Source organism: Rhinolophus hipposideros (genome assembly GCF_964194185.1).
Source record: "Rhinolophus hipposideros genome assembly, chromosome: 1".
Lineage (NCBI taxonomy): Eukaryota > Metazoa > Chordata > Mammalia > Chiroptera > Rhinolophidae > Rhinolophus > Rhinolophus hipposideros.
In genome coordinates, this window is record NC_138047.1 from 49850457 (window position 1) to 49871648 (window position 21192).

General features: G+C 36.2%; 1 protein-coding gene across 1 annotated transcript in view; it reads right to left on the minus strand.

Moving 5' to 3' along the window:
- Positions 1-10869, minus strand: part of TMPRSS11A (transmembrane serine protease 11A) — a gene marked incomplete at both ends in the record, with an annotated part of 34926 nt that extends 24057 nt beyond the window's left edge. Inside the window, 3 exons of the mRNA XM_081052289.1 lie at positions 5984-6102; positions 8265-8386; positions 10808-10869. Of these exons, the coding sequence (XP_080908415.1) occupies positions 5984-6102; positions 8265-8386; positions 10808-10869 (303 nt within the window). The remainder of the gene's footprint in view (positions 1-5983; positions 6103-8264; positions 8387-10807) is intronic.
- Between the last annotated feature and the right edge of the window lie 10323 nt (positions 10870-21192).

The window sequence follows — 21192 nt, forward strand, 5'->3', positions numbered from 1 at the left end:
CATTAAGAAGATATTACCATCATAAATATATATGCATAAGCACCTAAATTAAGTAAATAGTAACAGATCTGAATGGCTAAATAGACAACAATAAAGTAACAATAGAGGATTTCAAAAGTCCACTTTCAACAATAGATAGATCATTTAAAGAAAATCAACAAAGAAACATTGGACTTGACCAGACATAACAGACATATATAGAACATTCTATCCAGCAGCAGCAGAATATACATTCTTCTTGAGTGCACATAGAACATTCCCCAGGATAGATCACACGGTAAGTCACAAAACAAAACTTAGTAAATATTTTAAAAGATTGAAATGATACCAAGTATCTTTTCTGGCTACCACAGTATGAAACTAAAAATCAATAGAAAGGAAAAAATGAATTTGTCTTAATTTGCGGGTGTATGATCTTATATATAGAAAATCCTATAGAATCCACCAAAAAACTTTTAGGACTAATCAATGAATTCAGTAAAGTTGCATCTTCAATTACAAAATAAATGTAGATCTGAGCTCTCAAATAAGGTCTCAGCCACACTCTACATCCAATTTTTCTAATCTCTGAATATGAAGTTTCTTGACAACATCTGCTTGTTTTTTTTTTTCTCAAATCTTCCCAATTCAATCTGTTCTCTCTAGGCATAAGGCCATAGCCATACACCAAGCATTAGCCATCTTTTACTTATCTTACCTTATGCACTTCCTAGCTTTAAATATCTGATACCTTAGTTAAGTTTAAGTTTACCTTGTCCCAGTTGCTTTTTCTCAACAGAACTTCCTGCTTCAGTGTTGATCAGAGCCAAATCTCATTTTGTCTTCTAATTCATTTAGAGAGTGATCCTAACTACTCTTTGCATCACTTTCTCTTTCCAAGTTTTTTGTTTAAACAACTCAAGACATAATCTCAAGGATATTTTGCAGATAATTTCTGGCCCTGTTTTTGGTGTTCCTGGGTTCAAAGAAGATACAATTTAGAACTGCCTTGGATACACGAGCAACAATGACAAAAACCACAGGAGTGTTTTTTGGGGGAAGACAACCCTAAGGAAATTTCCACTTGTTGCCATTGTTAATGCAAATGATAGTCACTGGCCTATGTTAATAGTATAGTTGACAGAGACTGATTTACCAGACTTAATTACTTGATTACTGGTATTTTGTGGGATAGTAGTTGGGAAGTAAAACCACATTGTTGACCTTAAGGATGATAGAAGTTAATTAAGGACATGTAATTTCAAAGCCTAATTATATACTGAGGGTGCCAAAAATATGTGTACAAGTGGGCACTTTCGTCAACGTTGCTCAAGCAGTAGTTTACTATAATCATAAGTGTCTGGATGGTAACTACTAATGGTAACTACTTTGAGCACCTCTTGTAACTGCAGAAGTCAAACGTGAGTTGCACTCATCTTTTATTATTGATATATATTGAGCATTAAAATTTTAATACAGTTTTTCTTTCTTAAAATGTGTATACATTTTTTTGGCACCCTCTGTATTTACTAGCTATATGATCTCAAGTAAATTAACTTTTATGAACCTTGAATTTTTCATTTGTAAGTCGTGATAATAATTGTACTTACCTAATAAGGCTGTTTTTGAGGATTAACTGAAATAATCCGTACAAGGTGCTTGGTGTGGTGCTTGGCATTCAATACATGTTAGCTATAATTAATGTTATGGTGTTACAGATTTATAACTTTCACACTTTTAGTGACCTTATAATTTAAAGCATTTTTTGATATTTCTGAAATATGTTTCTCCAAATGAAATATTCCCTCAGTCAGTGATTCTATTCAAACTCATAACAACAATGAAATGCATCTATTTGGGAGTATCATGAATTGCTGGTGTCTGGTTACTGAAACCTTCTCTGAAGAATGATGTAAAAGATGAGATATGTGTGTGATATTATCTCAGGGCACTGGGATGGGTTTTAGCAGTATCTGAGCATGAATTCATTTTACTTTTGCATCTCCGTTTGTATTCAAATCAGTAAATCCCAAATTATGAGGAAGAACAGGACTTGCAACCTGTTTTTCTTGGCTATCTAGTTAGCACACATATAGGACAGAGAGAAGAATCTGGTTTGATTCATTGGCACTTAGCAACAACAAATAGGAGTGGCTTGGAATAAGGCATGAGCCCTTCCTGTAATTCTCCTAAAGGTAACTTAGTGGGGAGTGGAGGGAAAGGGACACCTGTCTTATTTAAATAGAACTAAAATAATACAAAGCCTTTCTTGACCATGGGAACCCTAGTTGATCTTACTTTTCTTTGAAGTTCTTTTGTACTTATTGTCCTAAACGTACAATTTAATCCTTAATTACATTGTGTCATGATGTTCAATTTCATGTGTGTTACTCTCATCAGTCTAAAGAGATTGGGAGAAGTTTGAGTGGACAGATCACGTTTCATTTTCTGCAAAACTCTGATGCCAAGAAGTGTAAAGAGCTGAATAATCACACCATATATTGGAAGGACAGATTGTTAAGTTAAATTGGGAAGACTAGCTCATCATATGGAAAATAACACTTGGGTCTCTACCTAACGTCATACTCAAGGATGAACTCCAAATACATTAAGGACCTAATTTAAAAGGTAAAACTATAAAGTTAATAGAAGACAATATAGAGGAGTATTTTACTGTAGACTTAGAAAGAAGGAATGACTCTTTTTTAAAAACCTTTAAAAGCATAACCATAAGGCAAAGAAATTTGATGAATGTAATTATTTCAAAATTATGAATTTTATTTCTCATGAAGAACACCCTGGTCCAAATTAATAGTAGAAGACGAAATGAATAAGTATAAAATCTACAACAAAACAAGCTATTCATATCTAGAAAATATAAGGAACACATGCAAAGCAACACTAATAAAACAAAAGAACCCTAATAGAAAACTAAGGATATGTATAGGCAATTTATAGAAATGAAAGCCCGAAAGACTAACAAGTATATATAATGATACACAAACCCATCAGTAATTAGAAAAATGCAAATTAAATCATGAATAAGATACAACTTAATGGCTGGCAGAAATTAGATAGCCAAATAATACTAGGTATTAGCAAAGATTTGGGGACATAGAGATCCTCACTTACTGGCGATGGAAGTGTGCATTGATTCAGCCATTCTGAAGAGCAATTTAGCACCAATTAATCAAATTAAGTGCATGCACACTCAATGACCCCATAATGGTGCTTCCAGAAGAAATTGCATAGGTTCATAAGGGGATAAGTAGGAGGCTGTTTAGTGCAGCATTTCTTGGGATGATGGGCATGAGGTACAACATGGTAGATATACACGGTGAGTCATCATGTATTAATAGCAATTAAGAGCAATTAATTAGATACACATTTAGCAATATAGATAGATTTTAACAGATCTGAGTAAAAATGTATGAAACAAAAAGTGATGGAATGGACCGTATATTTGCTTTCCCAAAAATCATATGTTGAAATCCTAACCCTTAATGTCATGATATTAGGAGGTGGGAACTCTAGGAGGTGATTCAGTCATGAATGGGATTGGTGTCCTTATAAAAGAGACTCCCTGCTCTACACTGTGAGGCTACACCACGAAGTCTGTCGTCTGCAACCTGGAAGAGGGCCCTCACCAGAACCTGACCATGCTAGTACTCTTATCTCAGTCTTCCAGCCTCCAGAACTGTGAGAAACACATTTCTGTTGTTTATAAGTCACTCGGTCTACAGCACTTAGCCAGAACTGATTAAGACAAGTGATTTATAGCACAAAGACTAATTAGAAGCATGTGCACACAAAACAACAAAATGTATTTTTGCAAAAATGGATATAAACAAGAGAACACATATGAAATACAGAACGGTCACCTGCAGTGGGAGACAAATTGGAGGGTGTTATGAGAATTAAAGGAGAATAAACAATGACAACTAGAGAAGGGCCTTGTATGTATTTTTTTTTAATTTTTTCAGTTAGCAATTTTTTCAAATGTTACTCCCAGTGGAGAGGAGGGTCTGGGGAAGTTTGCATATATTTATAAAACTGGCTAAAATATAAGTCATTTCAGCCCTTTTGCAAAGCATAATTCATGCAATCATAAAAATATGAATGTCTTCTTTTAAAATTAAAGTTTATTGGGGTGACAATTGTTAGTAAAGTTACATAGATTTCAGGTATACAATTCCGTAATACATCATCTGTATATCACATTGTGTGCTCATCACCCAGAGGCAGTTCTCCTTCCATCACCATATATTTGATCCCCTTACCCTCTTCCATCACCCCCTAACCCCTTACCCTCTGGTAACCACTAAACTGTTGTCTGTGTCTATGCAATTCTTTTTCTTCATTTGTTTGTTTTGTTCCTTTGTTGTTTTGAGTTTTGTATGCCACATATCAGTGAAATCATATGGTTCTCGACTTTTGCTGTATGACTTATTTTGCTTAGCATAATAATCTCAAGATTCATTGTTGTTGTTGTAAATGACACTATTTCATCTTATGGCAGAGTAGTATTCCATTGTGTATATATACCACATCCTCTTTATCCAACCACCTATTGAATGTATTCATGATGATAATGTATTATTACCTAGCTTTGCCTTTGCTTCTGAGGTTTCTTCATTCCTAGAAATGCTTTTATTGAAACCTAAAAGTCTACTTTCAAAGAATTTTTGTTATAGATGTACTTTAGCATTTCTTTTACTTCCTTTTAAAAGATCTATTGCATTCCTGTTCATTCACTTCAGTAAAGGCAATGTCTTAGCCTAAAATGACAAATCAGGCAGAAGACAAAACATTTTAAACTTTCCCAATAAATTACATTTTCCATTATTCAAAGAATTTGTATACCTTTTTAACTAAGGCATACTTTTTTTTTTTTCATTGAGGAGGTTATGTGGAGTCACTTAGGAGGAGAAGAACAAAGGAAGTATTGGCGTATGTATCTAGTTTTTATCTGATGTTCCTCAAAAAATGGTTGCAAGTTCTATTTTCTAAGGTGGTCTGAATATAAAAGAGTGCAAGATGTGAATCAATCTATAAATGTTAATTGATTCTGAGTGATGAAACCTCAAGATAGAAAAATTGTGCATGATTTAATGATAATTGGAAAAATATAAACTCCATCTCCATCTCCATATTGATTATTATAAGAATATTTTAACTGAGCGTGCCTAGGGCAAAGATCAGATGGTGATACGGAAAAATTAACATTGATTTGAGATAGAAAGGAAATGTTTGGGTGGGGAAAAAAAGCTTTTAACTAAAAGAAACAAATACACCTGTCATTTTCACTCCTTTAAAATAACTGTGCTTCTGTGTTTCCTTGTCAGGGAAGTTAACCTGAACTTAGTGTTTGACTGAGGGTCACAGGTATCCTGAACAGAGCAGTTATACCGCTGAGTTTACTTTTTGACTTCGGGGATTAATCCTTTATTTCAGTTTTAACAAAACTGTTAACATTTCATTTAAAAGTTACACAACAGTTCTGAGTTCTGAGTATTTTAACTATATTACTAAATTGGTAAGATAAAATGAGCATTTATGATTGTTTTTCCTTTTCTCATATATTTAAAAATACTTTAAATTTTAAAATGTGGTCTTACAAAAAAAGTATGTGGTCTTACAAATAACCATTTCTGGTATGGTTAAGTTTTCTTGTTTGGGTAATAGTGTGGCAGAATGGGGGGAGTAACGGGCTATGATACCTTGACCTCAGTTCTCTCATCTTTAAATAAAGTGGTTGAGTTAGAAAGAGCATTTTATCAGAATCACCCATTTGTTAGGCGTGGTGATTACCTCACTCCCCGATCCTCACCTCCTCATCCCATCAGACACTGATTCAGTGGGTGTGGAGTGGGATCTGGGAATCTGCACGATGATTCTGATGCAGGTGGCCAGAAAATCATGTTTGAAAATATTATGGGAAATGATCCACAAAATCCCTTCCATCTGTATTATTCTATGATAGAAAGAATTTTGTCTGACTTACCAAATTTTCGCTCATCTCTCGTAAGTCCTTAAGTTGGTATGTGCTATTTTGTCCAGAATTAATATTGATTTGTACATCTGAAATTTTAAAGATTCCATGATAATACTCCATTTTCTGGCCTGTGATAAAAAGGAAAAGCAGGAAGTTAAGAAGTTTTGACATAGATTTCAGGATTCAACTATAATAAGGCTAATATAAAGCCTTGAATATATCACTGCAATTCTTTCTAATTTCATTTCATAAAAAGCATAATAAAAATAATGATTGATGTTTTATGTTAATGACAGTAGCTGGTATTTATTGAGTGCCTACTAAGTGCCAAGTGCTGTTCTGGGCACTTTTGTGTATTGATTCCTCACGCCAGCTCTCTAAGATTAATGTCATCCCCACTTCACAGATGAGGAAAGTGGAGAAGAGAGGCATTAAGTAATTTGCTCTATGTATACAAGTACTAAGTGACCCTTCTAAATTTTAAACCCAGACAGTCTGACTCTAGCACTGGAAGATTTAATTACCATATTGCTCCCTTGCTGGGGAGAAATGTATACCATCTTATACTCTACTGGAAGCAGAGGTAACTGAACATCCTTGTAAATTTTGATTTGTAATGTGAGAGCCAGGAAATAAAGTCAGTGGAATTGTAACAGCTATATACGATGTCAGAAGGGTAGTAGATCAGGGGAATGAGGGTTATCACTTTGTGAGGGTGTAAATGTCTAACTATTACATTGTTTTGTACACCTGAAACTTAAAAAAAGGAAGAAAATAAGGAAGGAAGGAAGGAAGGGAGAGAAAGGAAAGGAATGGGAAAGGAAGGAAAGGAAGGGAAGGGAAGGGAAGGGAAGGGAAGGGAAGGGAAGGGAAGGGAAGGGAAGGGACGGGACGGGAAAGGAAAGGAAAGGAAAGGAAAGGAAAGGAAAGGAAAGGAAAGGAAAGGAAAAGAAAGGAAAGGAAAGGAAAGGAAAGGAAAGAAGGGAAAAAGCTGTCTGAGGTTGGAGGTGAGAATAATGTGTAACAGGATGAATCAATCAGATCTCTGCTCCGCTGTCAGGAAAGGCAAGAAAACGAAGAGCAGTGGAGACTCCTGAGGAATGTGGTAATCTTTGTGTAAAGCCTGGGGGCAGGCCGCTGGGACAGGAAAGCTACTAGAGATAAAGATAGAGAATAGAGCAACCACAAAACAACCTCTCTCCTAGCTTAGGGAGGACACAATGAGGGTTTTCTAGCTATGGACCTAGAAAAGAATGAGGGATCTCAGGATGGTATATCTCCTAAGTGGAACAACTCTGGACTATGTAAAGCCTTTTTGGTCGTCCTCATACTTATCTATATAATCTATACTGTTATCAATCCTTGTAGTCCCAGTAAAGGGGCTTTTGTGCAATCAAATTAACTAACCTGAGAATTAAAGTACAGATGGGATTGTCATATGGGGCCCAGAACTATGTACTTAAGCCCTTTAAAGCTCCTAGTAGAGTCTGCATTCCCCCATCAAGTATGAGGAAGGTGGAAACAGATAAGATTATTCAAAGTAAGCAATCTTTACTAGTTTTATCACATATATCTGTGTCAGAATGACATTGTGGAGATTTGTCAAAAAATGTAAATGGTTGTACTGTGTGCAGCGAAAGATACAATATAAAAAGAGAGAATTCTGAAATATATATGTGTGTGATTGTAAATGCATCAGGCAATAAAAGAAAAACAAATTCCTGAGTATTGTTTTGGAAAGAGTCAAATTGTTTCTCTAAAAAGAAGTAACAACATTGTGCCATATTTATTGTTTAACAATCATTTTAAAATTCATTATTTCATTGGACATGTGCTTTTCTTTTGTCCTTGAAATGTTGGTGGACCAAAAAAAATGATGAATAAAAGAGCCAATTTTAGTAACTAATTTAATGACTCATTTATCAGTTTTTCATTTGAATATACAATGAATGATTAGTTTATTATGATTACTAGTAAATTTCAATTACTTTTTTGTTTAACCTTTTGTGTAGATTCTCAAAAGAATAATAAATTGTGAGCTCCAGATAGATAGGAAATTGGTCTGCTTTGCTTAACACTGTATCTTGAGTACCCAGAAAAGTATTTGCATATAATAGGCATTCAGTAACTATTTGTGGATGGAATGATTGAATAAATAAGAAAATATTTTGAATGTAGACGTTTAAAGGTAAAAGTATAAATGCTTTTTAGACAAAATTACATTTACATATATGAATATGAGCTTTATAGAAAAATGAAATCAGACTAAGTGAAATCCCATTTTACCTACCAGAGACTAAGAAGTGAGCCAGAAGACCAATGGTCACTGCCACTACCGTCAGTAATAACGCAACTAGAAGGGTGATCATCCATGGTTTCAAATCTCTGCTTCGGGAGCCGAATCCTATTTCTCTGCAAAAGGAAAAACTTACCAGTTACTCTCATGTTGTAACAGTTCAGGCTTTCTGGTCCTCTTTGGATAAGAGCAAGTTGCTTTAGCCTACCTTTCCCAGCAAGAAGACATTTGTCTTCACTTTTGCTCAAGGTCATCTTGGTGTAAGGGGAGGTGTTAAAAAAATCAGGACCTGAGAATCCGTGATATTGCTCTTGGCTTATATGTATAGAGGCATTTTGTGGCTCCATGTAGTGGCCAGTCCTGACTCCTCTTAGCAGTGTGGTCTAAAGTAAAACATGCGCTTGAAAAAGGACCATTCATTCCTTCTTTCTCCAATACTTTATATATATATTTTTAAATCTCTTTTATCTGTCTATTCTTTTAGAATTTACAAAGTGATTTCAAATCTGTTATCTCATTTACTTTGATTTTTTCAATTTATTATAAAAATTTTCAGACACAAAAATTCAGAAAGAATGGTATTATAAAACACACCTATATTTATCACATTACTTTATCAATTGTTAACATTTTTGCTGTTAACATTCATCATGCTGTTAACATTTTGCTTCATTCATTTTTGCTACTATATTTTAATGTGAAGTAAGATAGCATGACCTTTCACCAAATCATTATTATAAACAATTATGGTATTTCCAACATAGCCACAACACTATAACACTCCTAAAACTTTAACAATATTCCTCTATCTTCTAGCAACCATTCCATTGTGAAATTTCTTCTATTGTCCCTGTTATATTTACAGATGGTTTCTACAAACCAGGACATAATTAAGGACCACATAGCACCTTAGTTGTTATGTCTTTTAAGTCTCTTTGAATTTAAAAGAGCTCTTCTTCCTTTTTATTTTTTAATAAATTTGACTTGTTGAAGATATCAAGTCAGTTTTCTTTTAGAATGTCCTATCTTCTGCACTGGTTTGAATGCTTTCTTGTGCTATGTTTTAACTTGTTCTTCTTTCCCCCTCATTTCCTGTAAGCTTAAATTTAGATCTAAAGACTTGATTAGATTTTGGGTAAATTCATTTGGCAAGAATACTTCAGAAGTAATGTTTCATATTTTATACTGCATCACATCAGGATTAGAGAAAAATTCCACAATTTAGGAGTATAAAATAAATCCCCTTTTACCGCGGCACCTTATGCTCACTGTAGTGTTAATCACATTGTACCAAGTATTTTTTTTCCATATATATTAACCTATACTTAACTGTGAACTCCTCAATGGGCTGGACCAGTCTTGTTCATCTTGTTATCATTAAAACCTAATGGCTGGTACAGAGCAAGAATTTTATAAATCCATGAGAGACAGGCAGGTATTATACCAACCTTACATGAAATAACAGAGGCTGAGAGAGAGAATACCTGATTTGTTAGAGTCAAGCAGCTTAAAATGGCCTGGGTCGTCTAATTCATTTTCTCATGCTCCTTCTCTACAATTTGCCATTATGGTCCACTTTATTTATTCATTTCATTAGAATTTATCTTCTCATGTGTATATTGCTAAGCCAAATTCTCTGGGAGCAAAAGGCATTTTTCATATTTTCTTCAAGATTTAGTGCAATGCTTTCACTAAGTAGACTTTTAATAAATAATGATTGATTTACAGAAAAATTTTCCTTTGAATAATATATATGTTATATATAAATATGTATATATATATTATGTGTGTGTGTATATATATGTATATAAAAGTATACATACATATATATATGTGTATATATATATATATATATATATATATATATATATATATATATGTTCTAGAATGAAAAACACAAACTGTTTGGACCAAATAATTAAGAAGGCAGTAGTTTTGCTATAAACAATAAATTCTGTTTGGTATGGAAAATATTGACAACATGTGCATCAACTGATTATAAAGAATGTAGACAACTGGCTGTAGAAAGGCATGTGTCCTCTGATGGATAAGAGCTAAAGTGCTAGAAGCTTAAAGCAGAAAGTCCATGGGGAGTGACATTACTCTTAAATGGCTTAAAACTTAAACTCAGAAGGTGAACTTAGAAGCTATTTAGTATAACTTAACACACTTTCCAGATGAGAAAACTGAGGCCCTGAGGTGATTAAGTGACTTCTCCAATATAATAGAACCAGCAGTCATCTCACACTTGTGTCTTCTGCTATTTTTTTCTCAATGCTAGACTCCCTCTCCATTGATTATGTTTTAATTCTTAAATAGATTTATTATTTATTCATTTAGTCCCTCATTCATTTGTTCTTAATTTTTTTGACCATTCGTTTCTTCAGAGAATCTTATCAGTTTGTCTCCAAGTTATTCAAACACACACACACACACACACACACACACACACACACACACACACACACAGAGGAGAAAGGCTAGAACTCAAAGTGATTTATGAAATTTGAAATCTGTCTTCTTGCCATGTGGCTCACTCTATCCTCAAAGCCAGCAATGGTCCATGGTGAATCTCCCTCCCATCAAATCTCTCACACATCCCGAATCTCTCTCCAGGTAGAACTTTATCCTATTTTAAGGTGTCACTTGATTGTGTTAGGCACATCAAGATAATCTCCCCTTTTTAAAGCCAACTGATTTGAGACCTTCATTGTATCTGCAAAATCCCTTCACAGCAGCACCTAGATTAGTGTTTGAATAACTGGGAGAAGGAATGTGTACACCAAGGGGTGGGAATATTGGGCACCATCTTAGAATTTTATCGCAATGTAAAATATGACTTTCATGAAAATGGACAGAAATCAATAGCCTTCAGAAAAAGCATGTGAGATTTAAAATCATCTCTAATTATAGTGGGGGTGGTGGAGAACTATTTCATTAAAACATAATTCTATGTTAAGCATACAATTAGAAGACTAAGGAATATTTTATTCAAGTAATAATTTTGGGGAATACAAGGTGAACTCTTGGAATTTAAAATGGGAAGAAAGCTCAAAGTAATCCCTCATCATGACTAATTCTCACTCTGCATTCTTTTAGGGAAAGGGCAAGTACAGAGGATACTTATTCAGAGTAACACAACCTGTAGTCTGCATGAAATCCAATTTATCATATACATTACATCTTCATTAAGTTTGATTATTCAGGGTATTTATAACATGATTTTTCCAAAAATGTTGTCAATGAAAACATGGTAATAATTTGAATATTTTTGTGACTTTGCTTTCTGCAGTCTTGCAGACTGAGAGGAGAATATTTAGAGCAGTATGAATTGTTAATGTTCAGAGTTGGGATATTTATTTCTTCAGTAACCAGTCCTAAGCTGAGGACTTCTATATATGTTATATATAGAACACATGTTCTATATATATGTTAGTTCAAAGATGACTTCAGTTAGAAAAGACATTATGGACCCCGTACTCCACATGGATCTCCTTTTTCTAGAAAGGCCTTCCCTAAAGGCACAATTTTGGCTCACTCCACAGTCAACCACATGTCCTTTATAATTTTAGCTATGAGCTCCAAGTCTTTCCTTTGTCAATATTATTTTTCTGCTTTCTTGTAGGTACATGTTATCATTATACAAACAAATGCCCATTTGCAGATAGATTATGTTTCCATAAATCTTCATGGATAGCCTTTGAAGACTAAAATACACTATTTGATTTAAAAAGAAATTGTTGGTTAGCTTCCCAGGCATACCCAGAACTGTACTTAACTCTTATTGTAACTGAACAAAGGTACTAAATGCATTGAATTCCTGGGAGCCATTTGGTTCAAAAAACTTTACTTCTCTTTTCCCAGCCTGGTGCCCATCCTTTGAGGAAAGTTTTTATAGAACCGGAGTGCCAAACTCTCCTTCCACTAATAAAAATCATCATTCTTTGAGCCACTGAAATCAGTAATTTGTTATAGAACAGAAACCTTCTGTGTTGACCTAATATACTCTGATATGTGAATATCTGAATACTCACATATGTGAATATCTGAATACTCTGAATATCTGAATACTGTCTGGATACTCTGTGACTATTTTAGAATAGCTCTTTAATACCAAAAGTAGTAAGAACTGCTATATAGTAAATACTGACTTTGTAGGAATTGTTGACATATTGTTGCATTTCATCCTCTAAATACTCTTGTTAGTAGAATTATTTATCTTCATTTTACTGGCAAATAGCTTACTCAATTAATGCAGCCAGTATGCAGAGTTGTAACCTAACTTGGCCACTAGGACTCAGAAGCCCATTTTTCTCTATGATATCAAACTTCCTTTTGAGAGTGATTTTTTTTCCATTTTCAGAACAGGCTTCCTGTTAACCCAAATAAATAATGTGTGAAATTTCAAACAGCATAAAAAGCAAGTGAAGGCTTTAGCTCTGACACAGAACAGGGCTGGTTCCGCACCCATGTGCGGCAACTAAAAATCAGGAGGGATATTTCACCTGCAGAGTACCCCTAGAGGAGTGAAGGGGCCCCAGCCAGGATTCCAGTACTGGGAAGAGAAGTCCCCATACCTTCTGGCTGTGAAAACTAGTGGAGATTGTAGCTGAGTGAGACAGGTGGCTGATGGAGTCTCAGGTGTTCCTCTTGAAGGGCCCATGCATGGACTTACTCTCTGACAGACTCACTTGCTCTGAGCTCCAACATTGGAGCAACAGCCCTGAATGTGCCAGGGACATACAAAGAGGAACTGAATTGTCTGGCTCAGGGTGAAGGATGAAGGGTCAGCTTTCTGCTAGACAGAAATGCTGTTAGAAGCCATTGTTCCCTTGTTAAGCCTTCCCATCACACAGCCTATACACATAAGCAGGTGCCATATCTGAGTCTCCACCAACCTGGCTAATACAATTTGCCTTGCCCTGGTGATTTCTCAGGGTCTTGCCCTGAGACCCTGCCCCACCTAACTACCCAGCCTGCTTGCTGTTGTTTTCCAAACAAATGGCTTATCTTAGCTCATGTTGTGGAATTTCCTAAAATTTCTCAAAGGTTCACAAATACCAAACAGCCAGCATCTGGCCTTGGTGTGCCCAGTATCTCTTGCTGAGCAGCCCCAAGCCCAGCCCTAGCATCAGCTGGCTTCTGGTCACAGCTTAGCCTCTCCCAGGCACCTCCAAGCCCAGTGCAAGTGTCAACCATCTGCAGATCACTTTATAGCTTATGCCAAATGCCCTGGGTAGGATACAGACAGTGGCTGACTTGGTCTGCGCCACAACCCCTCCCAAAAGGCCCCAGAACCAGTGTACCTGTCTGGCTTCAGACCAGACTGGAGTGCCACCCAAATACCTCCACAAATGATACACTCAAAGGGAAGACTAGGCAGGCAGGCACCAGAATCTGCTAAAGTGAATCCTGCTCCACAAGGCCAGCCCCTGCACAACAACAACTCCACTGTAGTCACAACCAATCTGCCCAAGGGTCAGTCCCTTCCACAGATGTGCAAACAGCAACCAAGGCTCAACTACAACAGGAGGGCACACATAACACACACACGGACATACCTGGAGCACCCGACTCAGGTGACCTGGGAGACTGTATCACTGGGGCCCACAGGGCATCTACTACATATGGCCTCTCTACCAAGACCAGGAGACATAGCAGGTTTACCTAATATATAAAAACAAACAGAAGGATGCAGTCAAAATTGGGAGACAAAGAAACATGTCCCAAATGAAAGAACAGAACAAAACTCCAGAGAAAAAACTAAACAAAATAGATACAAGCAATCTACCAAATGCAGAGTTCAAAGCACTGGTTATATGGATGCTCAGTGATAAATTTAACAAAGGATAGGAAAGATAAAAATGGAGATAGAAAATATAAAAAGAAGCAAGACAGAAATGAAGAATACAATAACTAAAATGAAGAATACATTAGAGGGAATCAACAGTAAATTAGATGAAGCAGAGGACTGAATCAGCAATTTGGAAGATAAGGTTACATAAAATACCCAATCACAAAAAAAGAGAGAGAAAAAAACACAAAACAAAACAAAACAGAAAAAGAAGAAAAAATAAATAAAATAAAGAAAACATCCAATCAGAGCAGCAAAAAAAAAAAAAAAATCTAAAAAGTAAGGATAGTTTAAGGGGACTCTGGGACAACATCAAATGTACCAATATTTGCATCATAGGAGTACCAGAAGGAGAAGAGAAAAAGCAAGGAATTGATAACGTTTTTGAAGCAATAATGACAGAAAACTTACCTAACCTGGTGAAGGAAATAGACATACAAGCCCAGAAAGCATGGAGAGTTCCAAACAAGATGAACCCAAAGAGGCTCACACCAAGATATATCATAATTAAAATGCCAAAGGTTAAAGACAGAGAACCTTAAAAGCAGCAAGAGAAAAGCAGTTAGTTACTTACAAGGGAGCTCCCAAAATACCCGTCAGCTAATTTCTCAATAGAAACTGTGCAGACCAGAAGAGATTGGCAGGAAATATTTAAAGTGATGAAAAGTAAGGATCTACAACCAAGATTATTCTACCCAGCAAAACTATCATTTAGAATTGAAGGATAGATAGAATCAAAAGTGAGATAAAGAACAAGACAATGAACAAGCTTTTTCCCAGACAAGAAAAAGCTAAAGGAGTTAATCACTACTAAATCAGTATTATAAGAAATGTTAAAGGGACTTTTAGGAGAAGGAAGAGGAGAAGGAGAAGGAGAAGCAGAAAGAGGAGGAAGAGGAGGACGAGGAGGAGAATCAAAAATTTGAATAATGAAATGGCAATAACTACATGTTTATCAACAGTTATTGTAAATGTAAATGGATTAAATAAAATGATATAGGATGGCTGAATGGATAAGAAAACAAGACCCTTACACAAGCTATCTACAAGAGACTCAGTTCAGATAGAAAGACACACGCAAAATGAAAGTAAAGGGATGGAAAAAGGTATTTTATGAAAATGGAAGGGAAAAAACTCTGGGGTAGTTGGAGTAGCAATACTTACACCAGACAAAACAGACTTTAAAACAAAGGCTATAACAGGATACAATAGGACCCAGTAATTCCACTTCTAAGTTTTTATCTGAAGAAACCCAAAACACTAATTCAATAAGACATCTATATGTTTGTTGCAGCATTATTTACAACAGCCAAGATATGGGAGCAATCTAAGTTTGCATCATTCGATAAGTGGATAAAGAAGAAATGGTACATATATACAATGGAATATTACTCAGCCATAAAAAAGAATGAAATCTTGCCATCTATAAAAACATACATTGACTTAGAGGGCATTATACTGAGTGAAATAAATGAGACAGCAAAAGACAAATACCATATTGTTTTACTTATATGTGGAATCTAATAAAACAAAGCAAACAAAACAGAAACAGACTTATGATACAGAGAACATTTTGGTGGTTGCCACATGGGAGAGGTGTTGGGGGAATGGGTAGAGAGGGGGAAAGGGATTAAGAGCTACAAACTGAAATTCACAAAATAGTCATAGGGATAAAGTATATCATTGGGGGAATATAGTCAATAATATTGTAATAACTGTATGGTGTCAGATGGGTACTAAATTTATCAGGGTGATCACTTCGTAAGTTATATAAATGCCTAGTCACTGTGTTGTACACCTGAAACCCATATAATATTGTATGTCAACTGTAATTGAAAAATAAAACATTGTTTAAAAAATAAATATGTAAAGCCTGAAGGAAGATGTGAAAATTAGTAATTGAGATTAAAACATAAAGAAAATAAAAATAAAAGCAAGTGAAGAGTTTTATGAACTGAAGATAGAGGCGGTTTTGCTGATTAGAGAGGCCACCCATCTTTGTTGTGGTTAAGTCTTGAATGTTTTTGCTTTCACATCTTCTTCCTTTCCACTGGCTTTGATTTCTCATGAATTCTCAAAACGTTAGGATTCCCTTCTCCTGTTCCCCACAGAGGCTCACATAACAATGGCAGAGGTCATCTGACAAGAAGGAGGAGGGAAGGAGGTATGTGAAGCAGGCCAGTACTGGGAAAATTAATGACCATATTTGGGGTTGTCTGTAAATTTTGAAGGCTTTTATTTGACACCTTTTCCCCATACTTCCACATGTTCTCTATATGTTTTATTTCTTGAGATGTTATGTGTACACATACTCCTAAGTGGGCAAGATCTTGAAGAGAGTGAAGAAGTCATAGACAGCACTGAGGCATTTCTCAATAAGTATTCCCAGGTAGCAGGGGAAAGAGAGGTTTCCCATATTCAAATAGGTTTGAAAAAATGGGTTAAATAAAGTTAAATAGGATCCTCACTTCTAGAAATCTTAGAGCCTTTACTAGTTTCAAATAGGGATAAAGGTGAGCAGCATTTCCATCTTGGTTTTATAAATACTCTGTTCACTGATACAACCCCAGTGCTTATACATCATCTGCATCTTAGTAGATACTTGAGTACTATTTATTAAATTGGATTGAAATAAAAGTTTTTCAAATGTACTTTTCTTAAAAATCACCATTGTCATGCAGGGTGTCATGCGGGGTCTCTTGTCCTGCTCCCCACATAAGAATGCAGGATATGGTGAGGCCAAAAAGGAACACCCACGGAGCCATAGATAGGGGAGTCATACCACTATATTCTTGCTGGCGGCTGGGTTGGAGACACAGGAAGCAGTAGCCACACTATACACAACCTGCCATCCTCTTCTCTCTGCCAACCAACCAACCCCACTTGCTAACTGCAATCCGCCGTGCTAACTGCAATCTGCTCTTGCTAGCTCAGCCACCGTCTTCTTGCTAGCCCCCTTTTTCTGCTAGCATAGCCACAGCAGTTATGTTAGTGGCCAATGGCTCACTGGTTACAGCTGACGGCCAACTAGCCACAGCTGATGGCCATCCAATCTCAGTTGATGGCCATTTACTACCTGAGTGAGCACCTTCCCACGTGAGGCCAAGAGCTTGGAAACTGCACTCCTGGCTCTGTCCCCACAACCATATTTATCAATATCTTGTGGGATTCTGATGTTCCACTGAACAGTTTTGAAAACATGGCTCTTGGTGTATTTACACCACTGTGGTGCTCCATGGAGTGCCTCGTTGTTAGGAGGTTTCAAAAAAAGAAGAAACAAAACTTCTGATACTGTTTCTGTACCTAACTCCCAGATATGGGTGGGAATGAGTGGTGGGGCAAAGAAGCTAGTGCAAAATTCAATAAATTCCACTGTAAGTCCAAACCAAAGAAAATTTTTTGTGGAAAATGATGAAGAGATTCAGGCTGAGCTGAATTTAGCAGACTCAGAGAAGGAAAATGAGGACTTTAGAAAAGACAAGACTCCACTTCTTCACCTATGTAGGGAAATGTCGTCACCTTGGTCCAAGTGTTGGAAATTGGACATACAGGTCAAAAAGGAGCATAACTGGGGATTTTGAGGCTAGAAGAGGAAAACATTAACTAAAGGGGATTGAGAACATCTTCCCTGGATTTGCCATGAATGTGTTTTATCCCCATGGAGGTGTACTTTTACCCCCAAATATGTTTTTGACACAAGGTACAGTCCTTGTGTCACCTATTAAAGTTTGTAAAATGTGTTTCAGATTGGACGTTAAGGCCCAGGCTGGGATAATATACCTATATGAAAAAGTAATTGTATTCAAATGCGTGGGTCAGAGACTTACACACCACAAATATGTCCTAACAAAGTACCTCTAAGAATTGACCAGCTATTATAATATTTCTTATTCCTCATTTGCCCTTTCATTTGTCTATCTATCCATTCAGCTATCTACCCATTGTCCATTTATCCATTTATTTTCCTTTCCACAGCCTAATATCGAGTCTTTGTTAAGTCTAGGCATCACGCTGGGCTTAGGGATACAAGGGTGAATAAGACATGGCCTCTTCCCTCATGCAACTCGGGGTTCAACCTATAATAATTTTTTCTCAATTTGTACCATGTGATTAAAAATAATGAAGTATTATAAACTACTTTTCTGTAAATATTTAAAATAACACAAACAACAATTTTCCATTAAGGTAACAAAAATGAGATAATGATTGTGAAATAATAGAAAATTCATATATTGGTCTCTGCCCCTGGTTTCTGGCACAGAACTCCTAAAACCATCGTAATTGTCTAAGTGATAAGAGTGCTACGGCATCTTTTGTTTTGATATTTGGTCTTTGGCCAACCCCTACCCCATTCCTGACATAGAGCTCCTAAGTCCCTTGGAATTTCCTGGGTGACAGGGTATCTTTTGTTTTGATGAGGTAACTCTTGGGGAGGGATGCTGAATAGATTCAGGATGGGTGCTAGTCATCAGAAAGACCAAGCCATGATTAGAAGCTTGGGATTTTCAGCTACCCGCATCCTTTGGGAAGGGGAGGGGGCTGAAGGTTGTTTAATAATCGTTCGTGCCTATGTGATGAAACCTCCATAAAAATCCCAATAGTATGGGGTTCAGGGAGCTTATGTATTGGTGTACCCCAACTCCACAGAAACAGAAGCTCCTGCATTTGGGATCCTTCTGGACTCTGTATATTATCTCTTCATCTAGCTGTTCACTCATGTCTTTTAATATCCTTTGTAGTAAACTGCTAATCTAGTAGGTAAACTTTTTTCCTGAGTCTACTATGTTTCCCTGAAAATAAGACTGGGTCTTCTATTAATTTTTGCTCCAAAAGATGCATTAGGGCTTATGTTCAGGGGATGTCATCCTGAAAAATCATGCTAGGGCTTATTTTCCAGTTAGGTCTTATTTTCGGGGCAACGTGGTATGAGCTGCTCTAGCAAATTAATCAAATCAGAGAAGGGGATTGTGACATGCTATGATTTACAGCTAGTTGTTCAGAAATACAGATAATAGCCTGGACTTGTGACTGGCATCTGAAGTGGGGCGAGGGCAGTCTTAGGGCACTAAACCTTAACCTATGGGATCTGTGCTAACTCTAGTGTCAGAATTGATGTGAATTGGAGGACAGCTGGTGTTAGAGAATTACGTGGGGGAAAAAATCCCCACACAGCTGATGTCAGAAGTGTTGAGAGTGTGGTACTAGTGTGAAAGTAAAGGAAAACAGAGTTTTTCTGAGACAAAGACTTAAAAAAATTCCTTTAAGTCTTCACCTTTATGAACAAATCTTCTCTAGGCATGATATGTTGCAGATATGACCCTGTCTTTAGGGTCAGAAGAGTTTGGCTTCAGTCCCTGCTTGTAATTCCTTACCATATATCTTGAAAAATTTATGGGACCTCTCTGAATTTCAGTTTTCCCACCTTAAAAATAGTGATAATAAAAACTACCCAGATATGTGAGGCAATGAAATGACTAATAAAGGACTGTACCACATATCAAATTCCCTCTCTGGGTCAGGAGTTCTCATATGGGTCATCTCATGTAACTGTTGCCACAGCTTTGTGGGAACTATGAATCTTTTACTTGAATTTTAAATAAAAGTTATTCTCTCTTGAAAATTATTTAAAAAAAAGGAAAAGCAGAATATCATAATAGTTAAGCTCTGATCCCACACTACCTCAAATCCCAACTCTTCCACTCATTAGCCTGTGATGATACAGGGCTAGTTACCTTTTCATCTGTAAAAGGGAGATAATAAAAGTACCTAATCACAGGATAATTGGGCAAATTAAATGCATTATTATAATGTAGCGTGTATATGGCACATAGAAAGCTCTATGAGTTTGCTGAAAACTAACAAAAAGTAAAATTTAATTGATAAGTTATACAAAGCTTTGTAATCAGTAAGAAACATGGATATATTAGAGAATGGACTTGGCAAATTGACAAGTTGGTTATAATGAGTATTGAGAATAAAATTAAAATACAAAACGTGAATGTTAACAAAGACTTTCCAGGACTGTCTTTTTCTCTAAAGGATGATAATGAAGAGGAGGAACCTAATTTTTGCTTTATTGAACAATGCCAAAAATAATGAGCTATAGGAAGAGAAAGACGCAAACTTCTGGGAAAAGGACAACAGTCTTTTGGTATTTTATCTTTTATAAGAGAAATAATTGAGATTTTAAATGAGAGATTCACCCAATTAACAAATTTATTGGGAAAAAGTAGGGGTATGGATATTACTCAAGGCAAATGAAGATGGATATTCAGAGCAAAGTCCACACACTAAAGACTGTCTCTGAAATGTAAAGAAGAGGGTCATTAAACCCATTGAGAAGAGATTCAATGTTCAGTATAAGAGAAACAGCAAAGATATGAACCAGATATATTTTGACAAGGCTTCTACATTGTATTTCTTGTTAATGGAGAAGAATGGTCAGTATGACTATAGAGCACACTGTAAAATTAGTGTGAGACATTGGGTTGTCATAGTACAGGTCTCTCCCATTCTCCAGAAGTAGAGCATTCCTGTGAAACCTTTCGCACGCTGAAATGATTTCGAAGACGAAATGGTTGCGAAAGCGAAGACGCAATTACAATGAATTGATATGTAAAAAAATTTGAGCATTCCCATATACAAAAAATAACCTACCAAATAACACCAAATAATACATAAAACCACAAATATATAGTAAGAACAGGAATGATATGATAAGTAGAGGGAGGCTGACAGTGCTATTCTTCCTGCCTGGGGTGCAGACTGCCTCTGTAATGGCTCACTGCAAAACAGACACTAAACGCCCTTTTTGCTTTTTGCCTGTTTTTGTAAAAGCAAAAATCCTCTTTGGATTTCCTTTGGTTAACAAAAACAAGTACTAATGTAGATCTTTTGTAAAAGCGATTGGTGCAACATGAACTTTTGAAAAGTAGGGGGTACCTGGAATTAAGCAGTTGCTTTGCCTTAATCCTTAAATTTGCCTGTTAGTGTGACCTGCCATCTCCCATAAATGCTCTAAATCCTGGATTAGTGTTTCATGCATTTACCTTAAAGGAACCATAAACA